The 11,641-nt window shown below is 38.1% G+C and overlaps 1 protein-coding gene across 1 annotated transcript; it reads right to left on the bottom strand.

Moving 5' to 3' along the window:
• Positions 1–746: 746 nt before the first annotated feature.
• Positions 747–11,007, bottom strand: LOC142380457 (lysosomal thioesterase PPT2-A-like). Its single transcript, XM_075466332.1, has 8 exons — positions 10,640–11,007; positions 7,795–7,948; positions 5,304–5,399; positions 5,101–5,214; positions 4,922–5,005; positions 4,759–4,843; positions 3,844–3,898; positions 747–2,764 (listed from the first exon to the last, which is right to left on the bottom strand). Exons 1-8 carry the CDS (start codon positions 10,811–10,813, stop codon positions 2,621–2,623), a joined length of 906 nt encoding a protein of 301 aa, XP_075322447.1. The 5' UTR covers positions 10,814–11,007; the 3' UTR covers positions 747–2,620.
• Positions 11,008–11,641: the final 634 nt, after the last annotated feature.

Raw genomic sequence — 11,641 nt, 5'->3', positions numbered from 1 at the left:
AAGTGTCATGAAAACAAGCCACACACAAAGCTGTATTTATGTATTTTTTCTTTTAAATACCCGCTGTAGGAGTTAATAATCTCCTAAATACTCTTCTGTCTTCCTCAGAACTGTTAATATCAAAGGTTTTGTGAAGGAAAAACCAAAGAAATGGCCAGTTCTGCTGTGGGAGAAACTCAGCTGCACATGGAGGGATTCTACAGAGAAGGAAGATAAATAAGCTGATTAATACGTTTAATTATACAGGGAATCACCCACCAGGTTTTAAAATCAAGTGTTAATTTAACTTTAAATGGACAACACAGTGTGACATAAAGCGCTGTGTCAGTTTTTTTATTGCCCCTATGTGTCAGTATGTGAAAGAAATCAATACGATTGACTGATTGATCACTCCGGCTGCAATCTAATCATCTGTAACAAACGAGTCAGCATGAGCGAGCTGCAGCACCAACAATAAATGTGTTTTATACATTTAAAGCCAACAGCAAACTGAAGAAATATCAACATAAATATGAGGCTGTTCTGTTGTTGTTATTGTCAGAATTCATTAAAAAAGTTTCTATTTCCATGAGTATTCCAGATAACGTCGTAATTCAGACAAAAAATAGGTAAATGTGTTGAAATGTTCTTTGTCTTTTAGGGAAACATTTTTAATGGACTGATGAATATAAATCAAATCAAATTTATTTGTAACACATTTCATGTACAAAACCATTCAAAGTGCTTCACATAAAATAAAAGCATTGCAGCAGGGAGTGGAAGAAGCGTTAAAATACATAAAATAATATAAAGAGAAACAAATAGAATCATTTAAATGATTAAAAACAAGCAACAGTCCAGATAAGTTCAAAGATAGCGTGCAGATTTCATGCATAGACACATGAGAACAGAAATGTTTTTAACCTGGATTTAAAAATGTCTCCATTTGGTGAAAGTTTAATCTCCACTGGCAGTTACATAATGATGTAGAGACTCAACAGACTTCTACATAGACACAGAATAGACGAGATAAGAAAGCTCTTCATGTTGCATTTGTTACAGAGAAGCCAGAAGTAAAAGTTTGCATTCCTTTTCGAGTTAACTTCAATTTGACTAAAGTACTATAAATGTCCACCAGAGGGCAGCACACGGCTCCACCATGTGAAAGGTGACCGGATGACCAGAGTTTTCTGTTTGGGAGTCATTTGCTCAGTTCAGAAGAAAGCAAAGTAAAAAACGTATTTTTATTAAGTTCTAAAGCTGCAAATATTATGAAGTGAAGAGTCAATCTGTGCAGGGAGAAGAAAGAAATGAGGAAATACAAGTGGAATTCATTTAATGTAAGTCATAGAGGGACATTTTATGGGAAAAAAACACATACAAGAATGTTAATGATTATTTTCACATTAATCTAGATAAATTCATAGAAAATGTTGTTTTTTCTCAGCTTGGTCAGCAGGTGGCGGTATACACCACGCGTAATGGTCGCTAAGCAGGAACTAAACTTAGTGGAAGCAGAAGAACCAAATATGACAGAAAAAACGGAGAGAGGCCAAATGTTGTGATCATTTAATAGCAGCAGGTTTATTCACCAGAAGCAAAAATTTGACCTGATGGTCGTTGAAGTTCAGCACCACCATTATAAGTAAGATTAGCAACATTTTTCTCTCAGAAACACCAAGCGAAGCTATCAGGCACATAAAAGAGTCAGTATGAAACATTTAAGCACATTTTCTGATAGAAATACAGTATAAAATGAAGGCTGAGTATGCTGCAGTTTACAGTGTTGCCACTAGATGTCACTTCACACTGGATCTTAAAACAGTCAGTGGGGTCACATGGCACTGAGAGGATCGGATTATTGGTTAAATTACAATAAGAATGAGCTGAGCAAAGGGTAATTATCCTTGGATATATGGCGGTGAATGAATCGAATCAAAAGTGAGCCACCACCATGTTTAGCTGTAGAAAAAACACCTTAAACTATCTTTTTCCAACTTGAAATTTTATGACTTTTCCTAAAGGGTTACATCATTAGAAAAAGTCACACTTTATTTTTGTTTATGTTTCCATGTGGGCTGTACACCACTAGGGTACAAAGATTGTCTTATGGCTCATTTTTGACCCGTGAATTATAAAAACATTTAAACAACAGAAAAAAGTTCACTGTTTTTTTCCCTTTCAATATAATTAATTCAGAAGTAATTACTTCACATTTATATAATAGCAATAATAAACCTTTATTATGTAAAAGAAAACTGAGAAAACAAGAAAACTGTTGGTCCAACTGACAGTTAAAAAAAAAAAGTGTAATCCTGAAAACTGGTGATTGTCTTTTTGTATTGTGTAACAAAAAATACATGATAAAAAATGTATTGAATTGAGTTGAATAGATAAATAACAGGTGGTTTCATCATACAAAATAGATTTTGGATTTAAAATTCAATGAAGTTGCTTTATTTTGGGGCTTTGGTTGGGCGGGTCATTTATGACCCGTAGGACAAGGGGAGTAAACACAATGTTAGCCAATAACCCGATCCTTTCAGGGCCATGTGACCCCTCTGAGTATCTTAACAGCGTCTGTTACCAATGCTAACATCAGTTAATCAACACCTCGTATCAACGCTTTTTAATGGGAGCATCATGTGAGCCACTTCTCCATGCAGGTCCTGAACACTGTGAAGTTGGAGTGCCACGAAGTGTGTTTCACGCCAGGCTGAACGCACACCGACACGTCACCACGTGCGTCCAGCGTCTTCAGCCCAAACGTGTCTTTCCTGTAGAACTTTCAGAGTGAGAGAAGAAGAGGAACAACCTGTTTTTAGATTTAAAAGTTAAGGCAGGAAGGGTCTGCAGCTTTGATCTGGACTCTATCACAGCCGTCTGTCAGAGCAGCAGCATCTCAGAGATAAAACGAAGATTACGACCCCTGTCATGGGAGAAGTTACTGTATCACCAGCATTTTGTATTAGACTGCCTTGGTGTTAAAGGAGAAGTCCGTTTTTAAAAAAACCTGGACCTTGGAGCTGTGCTGCAGCGGCGCGTTGATGATGTCATCCCAATAGACGGGTGTGTAGAAAGCTTCCTATAAGCCCCCGATAGCCCCGGATAACAACAACACAGCAGCTCTGAGCTAACAGAGCAACAGTACGCGTTCCTTCATTCATTGGTCTTAAAGTACACTGGACAAAATGCCCCTCCAAAAATAAGTAAGAAAAACAACAAATACAAGTCGTTTTTGCTTGAAATAAGCAAAAAAATCTGCCAATGGAACTAGTGAAAATCGGCTTGTCGAGATTTCTTGAAATAAAATGTGATATTTAGGACTTTTGAGATAAAAGTGATCTTGAAATTAGCTTAAAAACCTCTTCAAGTGTCAAAAAAAGCTTGTTTCATATGAAATCCGACTCAAAACAATTTGTTTTCAAGACTTTTTCATTTAACAAGATATTCAAGATGTATTGTCTTCAAACAAGTCCCTATATCTGGCTGAAATGGTACTTGTTAGGCAGTTGTGTCTTATATTAAGTGTAATGAGATATTTTGACGAGAAATGTGACAAATATACTTGGTAAGACTTTGATTTTTTCCAGTGCATTGGTGAAATAAAGACAGATAATGCCTTATTTAGAGGCTGTATTGTCTCTGCCCTGTTCTCTCCCGTTATATGGATATACGCCGATCTCCAGTGATCTAAATATCTTCCGAAGGACGCCGACTTTCACCAAACTGTTATCGGTGAGTAGATGAATGCATTTTATGCCAGAAATAAGGTCCAGGTTTTAAAAAAAACGAACTTCCCCTTTAAGTTTTAAGAGAAGTTCCTGTTTGAGTGTACAGACAGAAAATAGGTTTTGCACCTACCGTCTGGTTCCTCATTTCTACAACTTCTTCGTTGCTGTCATAAAATCCAAAGTGGCTGTTCAGGAAAGAGGAAACGGTCAGTCCAGGTGAAGAGGTTTTGAAACCTCCTTTACCCCAAAAACCGTAAACGGTACACACATGTAAACAGCTGTGCCTGTTCTTCATGGCTTGCACTTATTTACAGCTTTATACAGACGTATCGAACTTGGATCCAGAATAAGGTCATCAAACCCAGAAGGGAATCCCGGATTTAATCTGGGTGGAAAGCTTGGTAGCCAGTATAATCAAAATATGTAACTTTTTTATTTTCAAATGATCATAATGGCAGGAAAGATTCTTCACATCTCATTATGATAATTAAATGTCATCAAAGAAGTCAATTCTACGGTGGCCCTCGAGTGCAAATCACAATGGCAAATCAAAAACACACAACAGCAAATCAAAAACACAACAGCAAATCAAAAACACAACAGCAAATAAAAAACACAACAGCAAATCTAAAAAAACACAACAGCAAAATAAAAACACAACAGCAAATCAAAAACACAACAGCAAAAGAGAAAACACAACAGCAAATCTAAAAAAACACAACAGCAAATCAAAAACACAACAGTAAATCTAAAAAACACAACAGCAAATAAAAAACACAACAGCAAATCTAAAAAAACACAACAGCAAATCAAAAACACAACAGCAAATCTAAAAAAACACAACAGCAAAATAAAAAAACACAACAGCAAATCAAAAACACAACAGCAAATCTAAAAAAACACAACAGCAAAATAAAAACACAACAGCATAAGATGTTTTTTGATTTGCTGTTGTGTTTTATTATGGTGAGTAACATATGATAAAGAGGCTACAGTTAGCATCATTAATGAATAAAGCTAAATCTAATTGAGAGAAATATCCAACCTGGACTGCCAGGGAGTGATGACGCCATCATCTGGTCCTCCAATCAGCACCAGCTTCTTGATACGCAGGAAGTTGTCCCTCCATGCTGGGAGAGTGAAGTTCAGGTGTTTTTTTTATGAAAACATTCCTGATTACGTGATATAAAGACGACTTATTTCACTACCTGTCATGTTGCTGTGAGGTTTGTCACCGTTCAGCAGAGCGAGAAAGTCGTTGTTCTTCAGATAGTCGGGTCTGTGGTGAGGGTCTGCGGAGAAAAACACGACTTTATCTGTGTGGGGGGGGGGGGCGTAATGCAATGAATACGCAGCTTCAGATCCAGACCTTCCTCCCTGTTCTTACCGTTCCAGTAGTCACAAATAGACACTTTCTTTCCCAACTTATGGTAGCAGATGTGATAGACCTCCTTCTTCAGACAGCCGTGGAAAATCCACCACAGGTACTTTGCGTCTGTGTCTGTGGAGCGAGAGCCTGTTTTTAAACCTTCTTCATCACGTGGAGGAAGCGTTAGACACACACTGGATAAACACCACGAAGCTTCTGACCTCCGTACTGTCCGGCCTGCGGTGACGACAACGAAATGAAAGTGTGCACGTTGTGATGGGGCATCGTGGAGAGCACGGCACGACAAACTAGACCACCTTCAAAAAAGAAGAAGAAGAGAAAACATGACGTAGTCCTCGTTTTCTATGGCTGCACTGTAACGAATTGCTGTATATTTACGGTGGATTTACAACAGCATCCGACTGTATTTTACAATAATTGTAAAATACTGTTGAATGTTCATCCCTCACATGTAAATTAACAGCTAAATCAGTCATTTAACAATACCAGTAGATAACTGTAATTTAACAGCATAAAACAGTATTTGTAATGAATTGATGTCCAAATCCAAAATACGTTATTATACTGTTAAATAAATCAAATAAAAGCATTGCAGCAGGGAGTGGAAGAAGCATTCAAATACATAAAAGAATATAAAGAGAAACAAATAAAATCATTTAAATGAATTTAAAAAACAAGCAACAGTTAGCTAAATGACGGTAGATGCGCTGTAAAACTACCAAAACACAGTTATCCTACGCAGGATGTGGTGAAATGGGATGGGAGCCATGTTAAGTGCGGATTAAGGGTGACGAACAGACTCATCAACATGTCTGACAACAGACTTGTCTCTCAAAAAATAGTCGTTGGACAAATTAACTTTCCAGAATATTTCATGAAGTAGGTCTCCAATACATATATAGAAATAAATTATCATGTAGTGTCAAACAAATTAAGGTATTATTTGAAAACTATAAACAAAATTGGGCAGAAGAAATTCTGTACAAACCTAAACTTAGAATGTATTGTTTGATAAAGTCTGTCTACCATCCAGAGCTCTGTTTGAGCCCAATTGAGAAGTGGTATCTTTAGAAGTGGTATCTGGCCTCTGGCAGTTGAAACTGGACGTTTCCATGCAATCCCAGAGGAGAACAGAAAGTGTCACCTGTGTGACTTAAATGAGGTGGAAAATTAGATGCATTTTGTGTTTTACTGTCCTTTTTGCCATGAAGTTAGACTTAAAGGAGAATTCTGGCATTTTTACAAAACATATCCCATCTGTTGGAGACCCAGGAAAGTTGGCCAAAGGGAAAAACGCGAGAAATGTTCATGCCCGCTGCGCAAAGTTGTCCGATTGCGCTGATTTCCATGAAAGCGGGCTCTATTGGGCAAGCGTTTAACCTTTCCTGAGGCTCTTAACGTGTATCAAAATACTTTTTACCGAATTGGCCGTGGTGTCAGTAGCAATACAATTCAACCCAGCGGCTAACCATACCGTTAGCTAGCACAGACAGTATACATGTGGACATGAATAATGGGCGAAGGTGCGCTCTTTCCAGCAGTCATGTGACACATCATGACATCACGGCGAAAATGGGTGTTGAAACGAGTCAGCTGTTCGATAGGAAACAATAACAAACATGGCAATGTGTAGTTCGGTTCCCGAGGGTCGTTTTTGGTGGACAAAAAGACAATTTTGGAATACTATAGTGTATGACTTTGGCGATCAATTAATTTGTGCGCACGCCTGTGGAACACGGAAGCTGAGAAAGGTAAGTGCGCTGTTTTTGAAATCTCAAAATGTATCATGTCTGTGCTAGCTAATGGTTAAGTTAGCCCCTGGGTTGAATTGTATTGCTGCTGACACCACGGCCAATTCGGTAAAAAGTATTTTGATACACATTAAGAGCCTCAGGAAAGGTTAAAAGCTTGCCCGATAGAGCCCGCTTTCATGGAAATCAGCACAATCAGCGCAATCGGACAACTTTGCGCAGCGGGCATGAAAATGTCTCGCGTTTTTCCCTTTGGCCAACTTTCCTGGGTCTCCAACAGATGGGATATGTTTGTAAAAATGCCAGAATTCTCCTTTAAATTGACCTTGGAATGTCATGATTTATTTTCTATGCCTGATGAGTGCAGACTTACATATTTGTTTAGCGAAAAAGTGTTTTATTTAGCCCAATATGTGTTGGAAGCTTACCAACAGCGCAGGAGCGCGCTTTATGTTTGAGTGGGGTTGTTGTTTACTGAGGACTGTATACGCTGGATTATCAATTATGAAGATGCTCTTTTGACTATTGCTTTTTGTTGCTTGTGGTGTGTCTTGTAAGCCCGCTGGGCACCTTTTTGGTGTATGACACCGTTTACTAAAATAAAATAAACAAAACAAAACAACAAACCTACCGTCATGTACTGTAATCCAAAAAACGGTAATATACTGTTAAAATAAATAACAGTAGTTGCAGTGTAAAATAACAGTAAAACACTGGCGTCCCTGCTGCCAGTATTTTACTGTTATTTTAGTTATTTTACTGTGTATCTATCTTTTCCTACTGCTCCCCCTTTGTTGTTAAAGGTGGAGATGACTCTTCTTCTTCGTCTAAATGCCAAAGATGCATGTTTCCTTCATCTTTAAAGAGTAATCTGTGGAATCTCTGTGTTTACCAATGATTTCACACACTGAGGAACATTTGATGTGTGGTGTTTGATGACCTTGTGAGAAGCACAGAAGATGGACGCCGTCAGGGTACATGTTCATGATGCTGTTGATTTTACTCCCGAAGCCTTGAACCTGCTTCCACATCGGCGTCAGGCTGGCATAGTTATCGTAGAGGCTGATCGGCACCACCAGAGTACCTGGATGCTCCTGAGGCCAAAATAAAGAGAGAGGGAAGGAAACTTTTGATCCAAATAAATGACTGTAATTACAAATTAAATGAGCGAGCCTGTTGAGTTTTCCACCCCCCCCCAGCTGTCGGATGTTTCCAGCCTCTCCTCTTACATGAAACTGACTCTGAGGAATTGAAAATCACAGGGCGACAGAAACAAAAATGGCATTTTTCACTTCATGGAAAATCTGTTTTTCAGTTACGACCTCAAACTGGAACCGTTTGAACCATGCAAATAACTAATTCCTCTTCCACACACTGCTTCATCCTATTCAGGGGGAAGGGGGGGACAGTCAAGATGTCCAATAAAACCTCAGATAAATAAAAACATAAGATAAATACAATTTGCCTCCATGTTTATGACACTTAAAAACGTCCCAATAGTTTGTGTTTCTTGAAAATATTGACGCGACATGTTTGTCGCTCCAGGCTCGAAGTGTTCAAACTTACCTGCATCTGTTTCAGCTGAGCCTTTAAATAGCCTTTTTATAGCCTTTATCCTTTTTATAGCCTTTATATTAGCCTTTATATAGCCTTTTTATAGACTTTTATTACCCTTTATATAGCCTTTATATAGCTTTATATTAGCCTTTATATAGCCTTTATATAGTCTTTATATTAGCCTTTATATTAGCCTTTATATAGCCTTTATATAGCCTTTATCCTTTTTATAGCCTTTATATTAGCCTTTATATAGCTTTATATTAGCCTTTATATAGCCTTTATATAGCCTTTATCCTTTTTATAGCCTTTATATTAGCCTTTATATAGCCTTTATCCTTTTTATAGCCTTTATATTAGCCTTTATATAGCCTTTATATTAGCCTTTATATAGCCTTTATATTAGCCTTTATATAGCCTTTATATTAGCCTTTATATAGCCTTTATATTAGCCCTTATATAGCCTTTATATTAGCCTTTATATAGCCTTTATATTAGCCTTTATATAGCCTTTATATAGCCTTTATATTAGCCTTTATATTAGCCTTTATATAGACTTTATATTAGCCTTTATATTAGCCTTTATATTATCCTTTATATTAGCCTTTATATAGCCTTTATATTAGCCTTTATATAGCCTTTATATTAGCCTTTATATTAGCCTTTATATAGCCTTTATATTAGCCTTTATATTAGCTTTTATATAGCCTTTATATAGCCTTTATATAGACTTTATATTAGCCTTTATATAGCCTTTATATTAGCCTTTATATTAGCCTTTATATTATCCTTTACATTAGCCTTTATATAGCCTTTATATAGCCTTTATATTAGCCTTTATATTAGCCTTTATATAGCCTTTATATAGCCTTTATATTAGCCTTTATATTAGCCTTTATATTAGCCTTTATATAGCCTTTATATTAGCTCAGATATCAGATTATGAAATACTCTGAACTCTTTCAGCGGGTCGTGCCTTCTGGTCCTCATCCGGCCTGAGCTCTGCCTGAAACCCCGACACAACATTTACTGAAGGTTTCTGTTCCCTTTACACCTAAAATAAGACAAATCTCACAGCTGATAAGTAATTCTGAATAAAACCAGAGCAACCTGTTCATAAACTTTAAATTGTGTTAACTTGATACTAAAACGTAAATCTACATTAGTTGTTGGCCAAATATCTATTGATTCCTGCGTGTTTCACATGAAACATTTCAGCTGATATAACAGCAGCTAGACCTTCATTAAATTATCTTAACACTGTTTAAAAATTAGAGCTGGGCAACGATTACATTTTTTAATCTAATTAATCACATGATTTCCCTGATTAATCACGATTAATCGCATTTGTACGCAGAATCCAAAAATGAATCCAAAAGTAGCGTATAGCTTTTAGCATTTAGCTTTATTTTAAATGTGCTGCCATATGAATGAAAGTGCCATAACATTTGTTGTGCAAACACACTTTTAACATCAGCATCTTTCTGTAGTTTTTATGTAGAAGCCTCGCTCCACTGTCTGTTTCCTTGAATGACTTGCTGCTATCAGTTGTGTGTTTTGCCTTTAAGTGATATTTTAGACTGGAACTCCTACGCTGAGAAGACAATTCAACTTGGCAGTGTTTACAGATGACTTTGGTTCTGTCGACTCCGCCGTCTGGAAGAACTTTAAAATGAAAATGGCCGAGTAAAAGTTCCGTACCCTTCTCCATGTTTGGTGGATCCGCCGATTACTTTCTTTTCCTGTTCCACAGCAGACAGCAACAGACTTTTACAAAATAAAAGCCTGTGAGCAACAGGCTTTTACAATAATAAACTAAATAATAAAACTGGGGTGGTCCGTGGCGTAGTGGGTTGAGCAGGCGTCCCATGTACAGAGGCTATAGTGGCCTCTCTCTGCCCCCTGCTTCCTGTCTCTCTGAACTTTCCTATCCATTAAAGGCACAAAAGCCTCCAAATTTTTTAAAATAAAAATAAATAAATAATAATAATAATAAAACCTGCGTTAATGCGCAATAAAATATTTATCTGCGTTGAATAATTAGCGAGTTAACGCGATAATAACGAGTTAACTCGCCCAGCCCTATTAAAAATGAATGCAAGTCCCCCATAAGTCCTGAAATATGTCCTGACAACACTTTTTTTTAAAAATGATGCGTAAAAGTTGGTCCTTTTAGGCTTTTATGCAACAGTTGATCACGTTGGACAGCCTGCTGTGAGAAGTCCTACCTTCTGGATGATCTCAGTCAGCTTCATAAACTGTTTGGGTGCATCGAAGAGGCCGTGCACGATGATGACAGGTTTGTAGGGGCCTGTGGAAGCTCCAGGCAGCGGCAGCAGCAGCAGCAGAAGCCGCAGAAGCTGCAGCGGCGGCAGCGCAGGTGAGCCTCGCCGGGTCTTCATCTCCGCGGGGATCCACAGGAACCAGAGCGCCTCTGACCCGGAGGAGAGATTATTATTATTTATTATTTACCTTTATTTAACCAGGCAAGCAATTAAGAACAAAAATGATTATTTTCAATAGCAGCCTGAACGAGGTCTCTGTCACTGCCGATGAGTGACTGTCGACCTCTGCTGTGTATGTGTTTTTGGAAAGCTCGCGCGCACGTGTTTCCTGATTTTGATGTGACAGTAGACGTTTTATTTCATGGTTGGTTTTTTTTTGGGGGTGGCGTTTCAGACCACATCCGTTTTGCTGCTAAACGACACATTTTACAGAAAGACCCGTCATATAGGGCCTATATCATAAATAAAACACTTCAAAATATAAAAGGCACGATTGTTTTATTATTCATTATTATTACATTGGCCTCTTTCAGCCAATAATCTTTCAGCTGACCACAAAATCACAAAAAAAACACATCCCAAAGCTCTTCTTTGGATGTGGGCTGCCTTTTGTTGCGTTCTCTGCCAACATGATCCCACACTGCTTCAGTAATGTTGAGCTCCGGGCTCTGGGGAGGATTCATCCCTCCATCAGACCTGCTGCCACTGATTTTCAGCCCACTTCTTGTGTCCTTTGGCACAGCTCAGCCTTTTCTCCCTGTTTCCCTTCCTTAAGAACGGCTTCCTGACAGCCACCCTTCCATGGAGCCCATTTCTGATGAGGCTTGGGCCAACAGCAGATGGATCAGCTGAAGGTCCAGATGCATCTCTCAGCTCCTGTGTCAGGTCTTTGCTGGATGTTTTCCTCTTTCTTAAGGACATCACTTTCAGATCCTGTTCATCTGC

Source organism: Odontesthes bonariensis, chromosome 5 (genome assembly GCF_027942865.1).
Source record: "Odontesthes bonariensis isolate fOdoBon6 chromosome 5, fOdoBon6.hap1, whole genome shotgun sequence".
NCBI classification, from domain to species: Eukaryota; Metazoa; Chordata; class Actinopteri; order Atheriniformes; family Atherinopsidae; genus Odontesthes; species Odontesthes bonariensis.
This window is presented reverse-complemented; position numbering and strand designations above follow the sequence as displayed.